Genomic DNA, 17,732 nt, shown 5'->3' with positions numbered 1-17,732 from the left:
AATCATTTCAATATTGTCGTGTCCTTTTCTGTTGGTCTGCAGGATTGTTAGTTGTTTGTGTTTTTTTTTTTTTTTTAACCAGCTTCCTGTTTCATTTCAGGAACCTGATCTCAGTCAGCAATATCAGGTGGATCCATGCGGTTTAAATGTGGCTCCAAAATGGGTTTGTCACTGGCTTTAGTGTCCACTCGGTGGGTAGGCTCGCTAAGCTAACCGGCCACCCGGTGGACAGCGTAGCGTGCTAGCTAGCTCCGCTGTAGCGAGCTAGCAACTTTACTTGCATCGAGCTAGCAAGCTTCACTGTAGCATGCCAGCGAGCTCCTCTTTAGCGACTCTCACTGTAGCATGCTAGCGAGCTCCGCTGTAGCGAGCTAGCAAGCCTCACTGTAGCATGCTAGCGAGCTTCTCTTTAGCGACTCTCATTGTAGCATGCTAGCGAGCTTCTCTTTAGCGACCTCCGTTGTATTGAGCTAGCGAGCTCCGCTGTAGCGAGCTAGCAAGCGCCACTGTCCACGGGGCGCCTGGCTAGCATAGCGAGCCTCCCCGTTGAGTACCCACTTTAGCCCAACCCCAGCTGGGTCCTCATTTTCTGCCTCTTGGGATCCACATGGGTGCACCTGGCCTTGCTGGCTCCAAGCTGTCCTTCAAAGTACTAATGAGAGTAAAATAATTTGTGACCAAACACCATCAAAACAAGACAATCTGAGTCCTGTTGCATCTAGACAGAACACGCCGTCTTGGATCCCGGACAAACCCCCGTAACCACAGACCTTCTTCATGCGCATGCTGCGTCTCTCTGAGGCGTTCCTGACAAACGGAGACTTCTTGGAGAGCGTGGAGCTGTCGCTGTCGCTGCGGTTGATCTGCAGGGACATGAGCGTCAGTGAAGAACCGCGGCGGTCCGGGTCTGCGGCGCCATCCGGAGCTGCACGTACCCTGCAGATGTACTGGCTCTGAGGTCCAGGAGAGAAGGTCTTGGAGCGGATGATGGTGTGGCCCCTCATGAAGGGGTTCTGGACGTCGGACCGCCTCTCTTTGGGCCGAACCACGGAGCAGGAATGGGACGCCATCGGGTTCTCCGTGCTCGTCTCCTTATTGACCTGCAGCGAAACCCATTTGTGAGACTTTGGATGAAGAAACACAAACGTTCTAAGATAAATGTGGAAACATTCATGCTTCTAGAAACAGCTGTTACCCTCTCTGTCATGGCGCCTGAAGGAGGGGGGGGTGGGTTCACCTTCTCCTCCTCTTCCTGCGTCTCCCATTGGCTGTTGTATGGATCAGCTCCATCCTCTGCATCCGGAGGCCCCGCCCCCTCCACGCAGTTTGTTTCAAACATGTCAGGCTCAAAAGGGTCGCTGTGCCTGACACACGAGTCACATCATTTAAAACATGTCAAATATTTAGATTTAAGCTGAAATAGACATTTAAAAAACATTTATTTGTTCAAAGATGAAGATTTTTTTTACTAACCAGTCTGACTTTCTTAAAGCAGCTGAACAGTTTGAACATTTGAATATTCCAACCTTCTTGTTCCACAGTTTAGTTTTAATTAATTAAATCTGCTGAACGCCGTTCGACTCAAACGACGAGTCTAGAGAGGAAACGAGGCAGCAGAGAAGAAGGACTCACCACTCGTCCTCGGGATCTTTAGCTGCTGCACTGATGCAAACGTCACTCTGAAACAAGAACGACACGAGGAGGTGAAGCTGCTGCCCTTTAGCAGATACCCCATCAGCAGATACCCCAAGGAAAGAAAAATAAAATATTAAATATAGAATAACATGTATATATATATGTATATATATATATATATAAAAATATAATAATTATAGAATTTTAAAAAAGCTCATTAATAATCCTTACTTAAAAAAAATGCTATTTTATTTTTGTATTATTTAGTTTTTTGTTCTTTTTCCTCTTTGTCCTCAGCAGTCTTCCACTGAGGATCTTGTTATTTTAGTTTGGGGTTGGTAGTCTTAGTTTGCTGTCTTTATTTGTTTTCTTTAGATAGTCACCATGGAGAGATGAAAGAGAATAAAGAGATGAAAGAGATAAGAGATGAAAGAGATAAAAGAGATGAAAGAGATGAAAGAGATGAAAGAGATAAGAGATGAAAGAGATAAAAGAGATAAGAGATGAAAGAGATAAATGAGATGAAAGAGAGGAAAGAGAATAAAGAGATAAGAGATGAAAGAGATGAAAGAGATGAAAGAGATGAAAGAGCCACCTGCGGCTCCAGACTCCTGAACTAAAGGAAGCAGCAGAGCTGTAATTCTGACTCGGTCCACTGGGGGGTGTACCTGTGCAGAACCGTCCTCGTCCTTGTTGGCCCTCTCAGGTGTGTTGTGGACATGGCTCAGCAGGTTAAAGCATCGGGTGCATCTCTCCTCCACACAGCTGACATCAGCCATGCTGATCTGAGCTCCCGCCTGGATGAGGATCAGAAATGTTCATGAGCGCCGTCTGCACGGAGACCGACCGTCAGACATCAGCCGGTGTCCGTACTGACCACACACTTCTCGTGGCCCGACTTGCTGACGTGGCAGACATCAACCCTCAGGGTCTTCTGCCGCAAAGCACTGTGGGAAATCTGCACGCCGAACACCTCGTTGAGCAGCACCACGTCCTGCGGCAGCCAGCTGCGCGTTCGGAAGAGACAGCGGGTGGCCTGCGTGCACGGCAGCATCGCCACGCGCACGTGCCTGAGGAGGCAGGAAGACGAGCATCAGCAGGAGCATCGGGGACGCCATCACACACGGCATGTTCAGGATGTTTACAAGGGTCACTTCCTGTTTACATGTTTCCTGTTATTAAGAACAATCTGATGACTCAGCGATTCATTGCTTGATTTTTCCTAATATTCTAAATAAAAAGAAATGCAGCTCCTCATTCCAACCGTCTTCCAATGGAGATCGACTGAAAGCTCGTAGTGCCAACATGAAACGGTTTCAGAGAGAGTCAGAAGACCCGGCGAGGGCTGCCGTCGCCCTCCTGAAGTTCTACAGAAATGATCTGTGTGGGTTCCTACGTTCTCTGCTCCGGCGGCAGACAGAGGGCGCTGCAGTTGAGCAGCTGCATGATGGAGACGGTGAAGCGCTGCTCTCTGGACTCGTAACGGAAGCCGAGCTGCACCTGAGAGCAGCCCGGCGCCAGTCTGTCCTCCTCCGAGCCGTGGAACAGTTCTGCAGACAGGCCGGGCCTGAAGGGAAACCAGGAGTTAGAGGACGAGGACGCACAGACGCAGAACAGCTGAAACGCAGAACAGCTGAAACTCTGAACAGGTGAAACTCTGAGGCAGAGCTTCAGTGACCGACCGCAGAACAACTCTGTCAACCTAAAATACCACTGACACCTTTCAAAGTAAAATCTACATTTTCTGGAGCCGTAATTCTACTTTTGTCCACTGGGTGTCAGTGTTTCTCTCTCTGGATACAAATGAAAGGTTTGGCCTGAAATAACTCAAGAATAAGAAAACAAAAGACAGTCACAATGTTTCTCCTCCTCCAGGATCTTTGGAAACAGAAGTTCATCGTACTTCCTCTCTGACGGCTCGTAAACGCCGCTGTCCCCGGCGACGGACTCGTCTGATACCGCAGAGGTCACGCCCGTCTTCTTTGGCCCCGCCCCTTGAAGCTGTCGAGCTGTTAAAAAGAAGAAGAAAGGGGTTATCAGATTCTCCCTTTTTATTCGTCACAAAACACTTCAGTAAAAATGATTTTTTGCTTAAACTAAACTGCTCTGCCGCTTCATCAGAGCGACGTTCTCAGAGAAAGTTCTGGTGACGGAGACGGCGAGCCAGGAGGAAACCAGACGCCACGTCCACCTTTCACCTTTCATCTGCAGCCGCTTTCACTCCGGCTCCACAGCAACAGCCCCCCCGCCTCACTCCCACCTGCTGTCAGGTTTCACCTGCAGCATCACGTTTCTGATGCCGCCGCGTTCCCGCCGGAGGGTTTCCTGTGTCGGCGGTTTGAGCTCGACCGTCTGAAGGAATCGTCTTGTTGTCCCTCCAGAGAGGAACTGTCTGATTCAGACACCTGAGCTGAGGAGTTTTGTGTGATCCAGAAAATCACTTTGTTCTGATTGGTCATATCCCAAGGCCACGCCCCCAAGCACAGACTGATTGATGTTTTGCTGAGAAACGCCTCCCCTCCATCAAACCTCCTTTTGTGGCTCCTCCCCCTAAACATCCGTCCACCAGGAAACAAAGGAAACAGTTTTCTAGTGGGGGATGTCGTTTCCATTCAGTTTCCTGTAAAGCTGTTGCCATGGTTACTGCGTGCCGACTCAGCATCAGCTGCTCACCTTTTGCCCCGTCGCTCAGAACGTTGTGGTTCAGCTTCTCCTCCGAGTCCAGCTCCAGCTCCGCCAGCCTGCTGTGAAGGTCCAGGCCCGACCCACCGGACCCCATCTGGCTTGCAAAGGTGTCGCCCGGCAGGAAGTGAGTGTCCGAGACCAGCGGCGAGCAGGGCGGGGAGAGCGAGGACAGAGACGAGCGCGGAGACAAGGAGCTCATGGAGTGAGGGGTCTCCTCCAGCCGGAGCGCCTGGATCCTGGAGGCCTCAGCTCCGACGCCGGGACCAGAACCTTCTGCGTCGGCTTTGCCCTGAGCCCTTCCCTGGCCCCGCCCCCCGCAGCCCGTCACCACCTCGTGCTCGTGGATGGTGGTGATGGAGCTGGAGGGCCGGTAGCCCAGTTGACCTCCTTCCTGCAGGAGGGTGTCCAGTTTGTTCCGGAGGTCCGGGTCGGCCAGCTCCGGCTGCTCCAGGTAGATGTCGGTGAAGCTGAGCGAAGAGGCGGAGCCTAAGCTGGAAGTGGTGGCCAAAGAGCCGCGGCTGGACGTGAGGGAGCCCCGGCTGCTGCTGGACGAACAGGAGAGGGTGCTGTCCGACAGGCTGGGGGGCAGAGGGGAGGTTATTGGGACAGTTTAACCCCTTCAGCTCTGTGATGGGTTTAAACCTGCAGATCAGCTTCTGTGTGTTTACACCGACAAACAGTATCCAGTCGTTTGGTTCTGAATGTTCTGGCTGTTCTGAATGTTCTATGTTCTGATGGTTCTGAATGTTCTGATTGTTCTGATGGTTCTGAATGTTCTAGGCTCTGAATGTTCTGAATGTTCTGAATGTTTTGAATGTTTTGAATGTTCTGTGTTCTGAATGTTCTGATGGTTCTGAATGTTCTGATTGTTCTATGTTCTGATTGTTCTGATTGTTCTGAATGTTCTGGCCGTTCTATGTTCTGAATGTTCTGGCTGTTCTATGTTCTGAATGTTCTGAATGTTCTGTGTTCTGAATGTTCCGGCTGTTCTATGTTCTGAATGTTCTGAATGTTCTGAATGTTCTGATTGTTCTGAATGTCCTGAATGTTATGAATGTTCTGAATGTTCTGCATGTTCTGCATGTTCTGAATGAGTGTAGCTGATGTGGAACCGACCTCTTCAGCTGCATGTGCAGTGACGTGGCCAACCGGACCATCTCCTCCAGCTCTCGGACCAGCTTGCTCCTCCTGCAGTGGAGCCGAAGCCTGAAACGACAGGAGGAGGAGCCTGAGGACGCGGTCCTGCTGCAGCCACGCCCACCACGTGTTTACGTACACGACTGTTGAGGGGAAGGTGAAGGCACCCCCACGGACCCCCTGTAACCCGTCACTGTTGAACAGAAACCTCATGACATCCTGCACTTCATGACGCTTCCTCCTGTTTCTGCAGAACTCTGATGGACCAGAACCAGACCCCAGTTCAGACCCGTGTCTGTGGAGGACAACAGCCTCGCTGAGAGCGGCCTCTCAGTTTACAGGAACAGGAGATGGAGCACAAAGAGGCCGAGCTCAGGTGGAGCCTGACCTGCAGACCGAACAACGGGACGTCTGTTAGGAGGGGGGGGGCACATCAGGGAGGATGGAGGCGTAGCCAGAGTCTTAAAGCAGCTCCTGTCTGCTGCCAGTTCCTCTGTGAAGGTCATCATCATCACTCTGAAGCAGCAAACCTCAAACAGAGTCCATGCCGCTGCAGCAGAACTCCAGGGCTGTGGAGCTGCGTTCAGGAGCGTCTGACTGGATCAGTCCAGCATCTTCAGTCTGACGATTCCTTCTTAGCTTCTGATGATGCTTAGGATTCAAAAACACCAACTCCTCATTCAAGCAGCAGCAATCTCAACGGCGGTCCTGCTTTTTCCAGGATATGTCCTGGAGATCTGAAGCTTTTCATCCAGACTGTCCAAACTTCAGCTCAACTTGGACTGAAGGAACCAGTCCGAGTCTGCAGCTGGAAGATGGAGGAGCAGAACCTCCACGTCTGAGGCCATCAGAGAGAGGTGAGATGTCACCGCTCAGGTCAGTGCCGAGTCCCTCCCCGCTTCAGAGCTGAGTCCCTCCCAACATCGGGGCCAAGTCCCTCCCCCCGTCGGGGCCGAGTCCCTCCCCACGTCGGGGCCGAGTCCTCCCCACGTCAGGGCCGAGTCCTCCCCACGTCAGGGCCGAGTCCTCCCCACGTCAGGGCCGAGTCCCTCCCCCGGTGAAGAAGTCCAGACATTTTCCTGCTGTCCACGTCCCTCAGATCTAATAAAAAGCTCCAGACCTCGATGACCTGATCTTGACCTTTCAGAGTGGATTGACCTGAAGTCGTGGAGGCTGATGGTTGAAATCTGAGCGTCTGCTCGCTGGTTTCAGAGCAGGTGTTGGTCCTAACCTGCTGTGGTGGTGGTGCTCACCTCTCGGTCAGCGCTTTGCTCTGGTTTTCTCTGGCCGCTTGCAGGTCCTTCTCCAGACGCTTCTTCTCCGTCTCCAGCTTCTCCGCATCGTTGGGCTCCAGGCGCTGGCGGGGGCTGACGTACTGCAGCTCCTTCAGAAGCTCCTCCTTCTCGTTGATGAGGATGAGGCGGTCTCGCTCCGGGTCCAGCAGACCCGGCCACGCCTCACTGTCCAGTTTAGCGATCTGCACCTCGATGTTGGCGATCCTGAGAGGAAAGAAGAACGGACAGACGTGATGAAGGGACCGACAGGAAGTGATCAGACGGTGTGGATTTGGTGAAAGCAGCGTCTACCGTCTCTTGGTCTCCTCGTACTTCAGGCTCAGTCGGACCTTCTCGGCCAGCTTGTTGCTGCCCGTCGTCAGCTTCAGGAGAAACATACAGAGAACATGAAGAACGCTCTTTGATCATTTCGGACATCGCAGCAGAAAACCTGAGTCAGCGTTTCCTTCACGCAGCTCAGCAGGAAAACCTGAAGCTGGTGAGGTAGGTGACCTCAGAACATCATCTCCTCTGGAGGATTCACTTCACCTGTTTGGGTTTTAACAGCACTAAAACCTGGAGTGGATTCAGTTCGATGGACCGGACTGCAGGACACTAAAACCTCTTCTTCTGTTTAGATTTCAGAGACTGAAGTGGATTCACTCTGGTTTGGTCTGAACTGTCCTGGTTGCTGCTGCTGGTTTGGACTTTGGAAACGTCTGACTCACCTCCGCGGGGATGTCGGTCTGGGAGCCGGCGTCAGAGTACAGGCGAGGGATGGGGGTCTGGAGGCTGGGGGTGGTGGGGCCGCTGCTCCACAGCTCCTGCTGGGAGCCCGAGTCCAGCTCAAAGCCGTCCTTCAGCACGGCCAGTTTCTGAAAGAGAGATGTTTGAGTCGTTTCTGTTCTATTCTTTCATGTTATGTTTTATGTGATGCTTCATGAACCAACCAGGGTTGACCAGAACAAAAACCCAACCTTCCTGACCTCTAAGTTGGTCTTCTGCTCAGTTTCCTCTCATGCTCTACTTAAGTTCAGAAGTGAAGCTTCTGAAGCATCTATGAAGCCCAGCTGCTTCACTCGCCTCATTTTTTTCCTGAAGACTCTCTGACATGACTCATAGCTGCTGATCTGGTTACCATGGCTCCATGAAAACCAGCAGGAAAAGAAGTTCCAACATTTACTAAGAAAACTGCAAACATGAAGTGCAATCTTCAGAAAGAATTGGATTCAGTAGTTTTGAGGTCAGATTGATGCTAATTGTTTCAGGTGAGCATCAGACCACACTGATGAAGAATGAATGCTTCATAATAGAGCTGCCACAACCGATTATTTTGGATAGTCGACCAATCGGGTCATTCACCAACTGAATGTAAAGCACACATCTAAACCATAATTAGCTTTAAACTGACTAAAAACTAGATATATAGTATTAACTGTGAGGTGTGAATGCTGTAAGCTGAATTTGGCCGCTGAAGATGCTGAGATGGACAGCTAAAAATGCTGAAGCTGAAAGCCAGCTGAAATATCTTTTTATATATAAGGTTTATTGTTCATGCCTTTTTTTTCTTTTTACAAGAAAACATACATTAAACATACTTGGGCTTGAACAACTGGAACAGAGTGAAGAAAACAATTCTTAATTAAAAAACTTATGTTAGCCAAAACAGCTAGCATGTAGCTAAGCTTTAAAAGTGTGCCAAAGGTAATTTATGATCACATTTATGGATAGAGTTCACTATGAAAGGCGTAAGAAACGCATAAAAAAAGAAGCAAACACCTGAACAACCACAGCACGAAGCCGACAGGAGCCAGGAGGAAAAGGCGGAACACTGCAGCGCCTCCTGCTGTTCACTGGGTGAAGCACAAACCTGCATGAGCTCCTGCTTCTCCTTCTCCCCGGAGCTGATGGCGTCTCGGATGGAGCGCACCTCGCTGAGGATGGCCTGCGTCTCCTGGAGCTTGTAGCCGCACGAGCTGCTGGACACCTTCTGGTCGATCCTGCAGAAGAAGAGAAACGTCCATCAGAGCTTTGCTAACGTCTCCACAGACAGCTGCCACACTGATTGAACTAAAGGCATCACAGTCCAGCAGGGGGCGCCACTCCGACAAGTATCTTTATTCATACAGGGAACAAAAACTGTCATTAGTATAAGAATAAATGGTGAATTCTGGTCAGACTCTTTGGAAGTTCTAATAACTAAACTCCACAAAATTCTAATTAAAATAAAAGAAAAGAAAGATGTTTTGATGTTTTTACAGGAACCTGCAGCTTTTTAATTTTAAGATCTTTAGTCCTTTTATCAGAGGAGGAGCTTAATGGCTCCTTTAAGGTTGACACGTTTCACTGAGATGTTTCCTCGAAGACAATTTGACTCCAAACAAATACTGGGTTTGAAGCCGACTCCTTAACAGACGTTCTTGAACGTGCAGAAACAGGAGCAGCTACTGAAGGGAACGTCTCCGTTTTTCTGGTTCCTCTGCGTTGTCTGACTTTTCACACTTTCACAGCTTTGTCTGGCTGCTAATCCTAAAAGCTGCGTTTCTTCAGAGCCACAGACACTGCAGGTCAACAGAGGCGCAGCTCTGAGAACATCACTGGGTCACGGCGCAGCAGCACAACCGGTTCCCCCACATTCTTCAGGGAGGGAGGCCGAGAGGAATGAGAGGTTAGAAACTGAATGAGGAAGTGGGGAGGGAGGGGGGAGGCGCTCAGCTGTGACAGCTAACCCAACAACAAACTTTACAGCAGAAGGAGCAGATCCACTAAAACTCAACCAAACCTCCACGTCACTCGGATGGAGAAGAAGCTCCACCAACAACCAAACATGAACGTTTAGAACACAAAGGAAACTCACAAACTCTGAGGGAAAGCTGCACCTTTGTGTGGATATTTCAGTTTTTTACTCAAATGCTTGACAAACAGAAACACAGAATATTGACCCTGCAGTTCTGAAAAACGGTTCTGATCGCTGATGTTCTGGTTAAAGTGGAACAACCCAAAGACAGAACTGGACTACATTTGTATCTGTAAAATAACAGAAAACGGTGGATTCCAGTAACCATGATCTCCTAGTGCTGGGTACCGATTAGGATTTCCAGAAATGATTCGATTCACAAGAACCTGGATCGATTTGATTCTAATTTTTTCAGATTCTTTAGATCAATTCAATTCAATTTTGAGTTTACACATTTATACACGTTTGTTTAGAAATACATTAATAATCTACTATTTGTTTAGAATATATTTATATTAATCTGACACAGTTCACTTACTGTAAAATGTACTGAATGGTGTATACTTGTACAGCGATTTTCTGCCTTCCTTGAAGGCCCAAAGTGCTTCACAGACCCTTTCACACACAGGTGTTATGGCTATAGTGAAATAATGAGAAGGTTAATATCATACAGTGTTACATGGATTCTCTAGAGGAGAAGTTCTAACAAAAATCATTAATATTGTAAACATTGTTCTGCTTCTCCTGGAGGGCGTTTCAGTTTGGCCACAAGGTGGCGATCGGGCTATAGCCTTACACTTTATTCCAGAAGAAGAAGAAACAAAAAGAAAAAAATGTGTTTTAGACCACAAATGGTTACTTTAAAAATATTTCCTTAAAAGAGATTAGAAAGTTCATCCATGTGAGATTATAAAGACTTTCAGTCAGCAATGAGTGTTTAAGTCAATCGAGTGTTAATAGTAGCTGTCCTATTATACGTTAGCATCAAGCTAGCAGACTTTAGCTTTATGTGCTAAATCCATTTTTAGGAATCGCTTATTGATCTGTTAAGATTAGAACGATTCAAATCAATGAATCGATTTCATCAACCCAGCACTATGAACTCTACTGGGTTCTTCTTCTGCAAAAACCTCCAGAACATTGAGATCTGAAGGATACTTTCTCCTCAATGCTGTTTGGAGCTCTCTTCACAGATGTTCTACAGGATTCAGATCTGGACTCGTTTCGGAATTCTCCGGCACTTTGTCACCTTTTCTGAGAACTTTTCGAAGTTTATTTTGGCTCATGGTCCTCCTGAAAGAGCCACCTCAACTTTCAAGCTTGGATGAAGAGGATTCCCTGAAGACTTCAAGGTCAACGCTCAACAGATCTGTCAACGATCCGTCCAAGTCCAGAGACCGAGGTTGGCTCACTAAAGTGGTCCAGATCACAGTTTAGAAGACTCTGGAGCCAAACTTTTCTTTCTAAAACAACATAAACCAAACAGCAAACAACATAATTCCCCTAAACATCTCGTCACAGAAGACATAAAAACTACTTTAGTCTGTTTGCTTTGCTCCCACAGTCACAATGTGTTTTATGGTTTAGTGGAACTAAGACGTCTTCTGTAGGTTAGGCTTCTCAATGAGTTTCCATCCACAGAAAAATGGGATAAAAGCAGAACTTTTACAGAGTTGTGGTTTTTCTTTGTTTAATCCCTTTATTATGTAGTGTTTCTATTTAAGCATTTCTTGTTTGGACGCACAGAATAGAGGACTTGAAGCAGCTGAAGACCGCACTAATGATATAGACAATTGAAACAGCTTTCCTCCATGAACATAAATAACAGAATCATCTGCATACTTTAGGATTTGAGCAGACGGGAGAAGGGAACCCCCTGGTTGAGTTCAGAATGACGAGCAGGGTCAGATGGTGCAGAGTTTCTCCTGTAATCTGCACGGCGGTGATTTGTTTATGGCAGCGTTTTATGTGGGCTGGAATGTGTGACATTTATGAAGCAATAACTGCAGCGATAAGCAGCGGTTCACCTGCAGCTCGGCTGCACTTTCACAACAGGAGCTCCAACAAACAAGACCTTGAACACACAAACGCCGTCGTCTCTGCACCATCACATTCAAATTAAACAGAGAAGTGACAGGTCAGAGGGGAGGATGCAGACCAGATGATGGTCACAACGCCATCAGAAATCCGTCTTTCAGACCCACAGGTTAGCAGTTACTTTCTTTGTCACACTAAAGCTGATTTTTATCACGAATCACACTCAGCTCTGGTTGACGCCAAAAACGCAGAGTCAACAAAGCGACCTGTCACTGCGCGTCTCAGCAAGCACTAGAATGAAGGATGCTGGACGACTTCCAGCTGTCAACACAAGCTCACACATGAAGAAGTCAGACCGGGGAGGCTGCAGGGGGTACGACTTACTCCTTCAGGGTCTCAAAGCCTTGTTCTTTGAACTGCAGCTCCTGCTTCATGCAGGCCAGGTCCCACTTCAGCTTGTTCACCTGAGAGAAAGCAGGACAAAGACGAACCGTCACCTTTCAGAAAAGCTTGTAGATGTCATGTAAAAACCCCAAACTCCCTGATGCAGACAAATAGATCCATGAACGTCTTTGTTTCCCTCGTCTGAGCTGGAATCTGGATCAGAACTGGACGGCTGGATAGAAATTATATTATTTTCCATTTTTGTTATACCGCTAATGTTAGGTTGGGGATGTGAGGGGCTGTAAGCTTGCAGGAGAGGTCTAAACAAAGGAATTATGGGAAATTGGCACAAGCTTACTCCCTGCCAAGAGCTCCGCCCACAACTCAGAGATGAATTTCTACTGAACTCCTGCTGCTCTGCAGAAACTATGTCCTAGAAAACGACAAAGACCTCTGGGAACGCTTTGAAAACAGATCAGAAAATGATCGAAGTGGGACTTTAAGAGACATTAACTTCCAAATGAAACCCTTCAGAACCCGGTGGATCACACGGAGATTAAAGTCTCCACCATGCAGGTTCTCCTGGAGAAGACGAGGAGCACAAGGAGTACAATAGTGATTAGTGATCTCAATAAGAGGCCGGACTAGCAGTCCAAACTGCTCGTCTTCAGCTGGTCAGCTAGTGCTTGAGATTATCTAACACAACTGTAGAGATCAGAAAGCTGGAGGCTCAAGCTGGACGTCCTGCATTCCTGAAGGTGAAACTTCCATCTTTTTCACGCCACGGACAGGTTTAATGTCGGACCATCTTGACGGGTCTGTAAGAACCTGAAGGGACGTTTCTCTTAACCATTAAGGGTAAAGTTTCTCTCCATCCTCTGTAAAACAATATGGAGCTGCTATATTTGTTAACCAGATTTACAGTAGGAACCAATAAAATGATAGATTAGATTTAAACTCATAACCGTCAGAGTGTAAGCTAAAAAAATAAATCAGACTCCAAACTTCATCCTCGTTTGACTTTTAAGGCGACAGATAAATACAAAACAAGAAGGGTTCACTAAAACTGGTATTTTCTAAATATAATAAGCATGAATTCACTGTCTGAATAACTTTATTAGCAACATTCTTGTAACATTAGACAGAACTCTGAATTATTGTTGTGGTCTGTGTGAATAAACCCATACATAGAGTAAAGACTTTTGATTTTTGTCTGTTAGATGCAGATTTATTCTTCTTCTTCTGTTTCCTCTCTAACACTTTTCTGCCAAAAGAAACTTTCCAAATATGTTTGTATTTCTGTTCTATTTACAATAGAAATGACCAATATCTACACAGGAGGAGAGCCTCTAACATAAAACCGATCCATCCGATTGGTCAAATGCATGAAGGGCTCTAATTCATTTGTTGAATACTTCAAGCTGCCATATGTTTATTTTAGCATGTGTGTAACCAAAGTATCCATTATATCAGAGTCTCACCTTCTTTTGTGATGGATGTACAGGTTCATTTATTGTGCAGATCTAGCTGGTTCATTACCAAACAAAACTGGTTAAAGTTCCAGGATACACATGAACATAACCTGATATACAGTCACATACAGAACAGAGGAACTGCAGAACATCAAGGTTTCCAGACGTTTCATTTGTGAAACAGTTTGATCAGGCAGATTTGATGTGAATTTAACACCAAAACCCAAACAGAACCAAACCTGAACCAGAGTTTGGACCGACACCATTGGAGAAAGCGGCGATTCTTACCCGGCTTTTGGCCGTGGCGATCTCTGCTTTCAGGATGTCCGGGTCATATTTGCTGGAAGACGACGACCTGGAATTGACTGCAGAAGAAAACAGGGATCAGGAAACCACAAACACGAAGGAGAAGAGTTTTCCTCCTCATCCTCACGTCTCCAACATCAACAGAACCACAGCAGCGTCCGCCAGGAGGTTCTGTGGGTCGCTCACGCTCAAACTGCAGGAGATCTCGTATTTCCAAAAGATTTTTGAAATTAGTGCATTTTTTATCGCTTTCTATTCCCGTTTTAGTCCAAGTCTGTGTCGATTCAGTCCCGCGTTACCGTGACGACTGACTGCAATACCTACCAAATAGTCCACTTTTTTGTAAAAAAAAAAAAAAAGTGATCTAAACTGAAAAAAATAACACGAATAAAGTACTAAAAATTGATTGGATATTTATTTCTTTTGTCAGTGACCATATCATAAGTGGGATAACGCTCTTCGAGGTGTGCATAATCAGAAATTAACGCACGCTGTGGACGCCTGAACCGTCTGATGCAAAGAGGAAGACGGTTGCTTGGCAAAATGTAATTCATTTGCGTTAATAAATACTAACAAGTTAATTCATGCGTTACAGTTAACGGTCCTAGTTAAAGATCCAATAAAGATCTCCAGAATCCAAGTGTCTGTCAGTGACCTACATTCCATTAAATGTTCATCTGATGTTCAGCTCCAACCAAGAACTAAACAACCAGATCCAAAACAAGACGACTGGAAAATGACTCAAGAGCGTTCTCTAGTTCATCAGAGATCTGCTCAGACGGGGGAACTTCTCCATCTGCGTTTGTCGTTCATCTTATGCCAGCAAGCCTCCGATGGAAGGACTTCTAGCGGAGGAATCGGACTCACGGCTCGTCTGCGACGTGGACTTGTCCCTCCACGCCTCGTTCAGCTGCAGGTACTCCTGCTGTGCCAGCTGCAGCCGCTGCTCCTTCACCTGGTAGATCTCCTTCTGGGTGCTGAGGGCGTCGCGGGCCACGGACAGGTAGTCCCGGAGCATGGCCTCCTGCTCCCGCTGCCACTGCACCCGCGGGTCCTCCAGCTGGGTGCTTTCTGTGGAGGGGGGGGACACGTTAGAGCTGCTGGACATCAGGACGTAAACGTCTGAGGAGGGCAGAACCGCAGCAGAACTCACTGGTGTTGTGGTCAACATAGTACGGCCCGATGACGGGGTCGTACGCCTCCTCCCAGCCCACCGGCAGCTCATCTCCGATGCAGTCAGCAAACGACAGAGGCTTCGTCTGCCTGGAGAGACAAACACAGCAAAGCTGACACGTCTGGACTTCTCTGATCCGCCAATGATCCGTGTGAACACCAGAGACCCGCTTCCTGGTTCTGTCATCTCTGAGAAGTTTATGATCCAGATCATTGGTGGACTCTTCTCTCACAAATCTGCTATGGTTCTTCTTCATGGTCCAAACGAGGCGCTAATGACAAACACTCCTGAGACCCGTCAGCACCGCCAGGATCCAAACATGGTCTGGATCAGTGGTCAAAAAAGAGGCGGAGCCATAACAGCTGACAGGAGGACAAACAGATGTTTGCTGTATTGATAATATTTACATTCATCTAAAACTTAAATCAGATTATTGGATTATGAAAACTTTGCAAAACTATAAAATGAAGTAACTATGTAGGAGTGTACGGAAGCCAGAGACAGCCTGCCCTACTTTTTTTATTGTTTTCTTGTTATAACGAGATAATCAAGAACGGAGAATGAAGCGTCCCCATCTTCCTTTCAGAGACACCGAGACCTCACCTGTCTGAAAACACTCCACAAAAGTTCTTCTTAGTCCATTTTTATTTATTAGTGGATCTATGCTCTTTAAACGTCTTAATTCAGTCTCATGCACCAGCCCCTCCCTTAATTTCCCCAAAAACCCCAAACAAACATCGACAGATTGACAGAATTCCGGTCTGCAGAGCGTGTCTGCATGGTGCGTTCACTGACCTCCGGAGAAACAAAGCAAAACAAAGCAGTTTATCAGAGAAAACGTTGAATATCAGCACTGATCCATATATAATCGATTGATTAAATAGTGTTTTGTTTTCCTGAGGATTGTATAAAAATGACAAAAGCATAGTAGTGAATTGAGTTGGGCCGAGTGACTGTTGGGGTCTGCTAATGTCCAGAGTTTATTGAACGCATCAGGCACAGATTCTCGTCAGCTCTGTGATCTGTCAATCAACCTGTTTGGAGGTTAGGGAGAAATAAAGGGAGGAGGGCTGGTGCATGAGACGGATTGAAGGCGTTTGAGGAGGTAGACCCACTATTAAAATAATAAAGGAAAATAGACTTGTGGAGTGTTCTTCTGCTGGTTCTCTTGTTAACCACAAAATAAATAGACTTAAAACAGATGAAGTCTCTGCACCTCAATGCGAGACGCTTCCTTCTTTGCTATTGATCATCTCATTACCACGAGAAAACAATCAGAAAAGAATGTAGGGCAGGCCGTTTTCGGCTTCTGTATGAGTGGGATTGTATAAGTTCACCTTTTCCCACCCCTTTCCAAGCAATCAAACTCTACTTGACTTTAGTTAATAATCACTAAATTTAAAATATCAACTGTGACTTAAGTCCATCTTTGTTCTTTGTAAAAAATTTCAATTTATTATTTCTGTAATGAGTTTGATAAACCTGTGATTTTTTTGTCTTGTATTGTCTGCAATTTATGCTTGAAACAAAACAAATCAATCAATCAAATTAATCAAAAATAAAATCTTCCCAGAGTTCTGATGAAGAAAACTGTGTCAGCAGATCGAGAACCAAGCAGGATCAGATCCAACAGGAACAGGAGAACATCCCTGCTCAAGTGAAAGAATCACATCCTGATGTGTAATAGAGAAGACGAGGAGGAGAAACAGCGTTTTCAGATGAAACATCAGTCAGAGTGAACGGTCCTGCACGGCACACTGCAACCATACGGAGCAGAGGTGCCGCTCCTCTGTGGGTCACTCAGACAAACTAACTGGAATAGAAGAGGAGGCTGAAGGTCTCTCAGTTCAGCCAACAGATGTTGGAGCCGATGCTGCAGCTGCCTCAACTGCTGCAGCCGCCGCAGCCGTTTCAGCTGCATCGTCATGCTCAGAATTCTCTCAAATGAAACGTTTCTATGCTGGAGAAATGTGAAGCTGCTTCTGTGGTGAAACACGACCATTTGTACATTAACCCAACATCAGACTCAGTAGGTGGGGGGGTGAATAGCTAAACCATGAGTCAGAGTAGGAACCGTTCACAGATCACTAATTCCTCAAACAGACTTCCAGAGCTTCCATGTCCAACAGCAGAGCCGCCTCATCCATCATGGTCTGAATAAAAGGCGACACGAGGATAAAGCAGCCCGCCTTCTGCACATTACAGCTCTGCTATCGGGACGACCACATTCCTTCTGCCTGACGGCGTGCCTGAAATGCGTCACCAGGCGGATACGTGGAGGCATTTACAGCCACTTTGAATGCACTTTGTTTCTTCTGCTGGGAGCCTGTCAACGCTCTCCGCCGTCCACATGTCCCACAAAACACACTGAGAGCCTCCACAGGTGCATGGAAATGCCAAAAGTCAGAGGAAAACAACACAACAGCCTGCAGGTAACAAAGGTGAGCTGTCCTTCTGCATTCCTGGAGTGGGACAGTGATGGGAGGGGCTGCACCTGACGGCTGCAGGAATTCAAAGCATCTGGTCCTGGGCTGCTGTGTGACATTGTTTACCTCCTCACAGGTTTGGCTCCGCCCTCTTCTATGATGACTGCTCCATGGTTTCTCAGCAGAAACCGTTTTTGTGTGTCGAGGTGTGAACGGGGCAGACGAGGGTTTTAAGGAAGCATCCTCCCCACCCGCTCGCTACAACATGACCTTCAGACAAACTCGCCGTCACATCTCCAGCTTCACACATAAAGGTGTTCAGGTTTATTCCGAGTGGAATCAGAATTCTATGTTGATGTTTTCTTCCTCCCAGCTTCTGCTGCGGGTTGGAAATCATGAGGTGAAAGGAGAGAAAGCAGCAAACGCTGTTTAAAAATTGAAAGGCCGTCTGAGCGATGATACGTG

General features: G+C 47.1%; 1 protein-coding gene across 1 annotated transcript in view; it reads right to left on the bottom strand.

Moving 5' to 3' along the window:
- The window catches only part of wwc1 (WW and C2 domain containing 1), a 29,350-nt gene that overhangs the window by 4,291 nt on the left and 7,327 nt on the right, over window positions 1-17,732 (bottom strand). Inside the window, exons 3-20 of the mRNA XM_024262378.2 lie at window positions 14,821-14,930; window positions 14,535-14,738; window positions 13,650-13,726; window positions 11,890-11,969; window positions 8,602-8,731; window positions 7,460-7,606; window positions 7,044-7,114; window positions 6,711-6,956; window positions 5,437-5,526; window positions 4,309-4,898; window positions 3,539-3,644; window positions 3,032-3,202; window positions 2,513-2,705; window positions 2,304-2,432; window positions 1,633-1,679; window positions 1,196-1,364; window positions 936-1,100; window positions 771-863 (exon numbers count right to left, since the gene is read on the bottom strand). Of these exons, the coding sequence (XP_024118146.1) occupies window positions 771-863; window positions 936-1,100; window positions 1,196-1,364; window positions 1,633-1,679; window positions 2,304-2,432; window positions 2,513-2,705; window positions 3,032-3,202; window positions 3,539-3,644; window positions 4,309-4,898; window positions 5,437-5,526; window positions 6,711-6,956; window positions 7,044-7,114; window positions 7,460-7,606; window positions 8,602-8,731; window positions 11,890-11,969; window positions 13,650-13,726; window positions 14,535-14,738; window positions 14,821-14,930 (2,818 nt within the window). The remainder of the gene's footprint in view (window positions 1-770; window positions 864-935; window positions 1,101-1,195; window positions 1,365-1,632; window positions 1,680-2,303; window positions 2,433-2,512; window positions 2,706-3,031; window positions 3,203-3,538; window positions 3,645-4,308; window positions 4,899-5,436; window positions 5,527-6,710; window positions 6,957-7,043; window positions 7,115-7,459; window positions 7,607-8,601; window positions 8,732-11,889; window positions 11,970-13,649; window positions 13,727-14,534; window positions 14,739-14,820; window positions 14,931-17,732) is intronic.

This window comes from Oryzias melastigma, linkage group LG14 (assembly GCF_002922805.2).
Source record: "Oryzias melastigma strain HK-1 linkage group LG14, ASM292280v2, whole genome shotgun sequence".
Taxonomy (NCBI): Eukaryota; Metazoa; Chordata; class Actinopteri; order Beloniformes; family Adrianichthyidae; genus Oryzias; species Oryzias melastigma.
The sequence above is the reverse complement of the archived record's forward strand: the minus strand, read 5'-3'. Positions and strand labels throughout refer to the sequence as shown.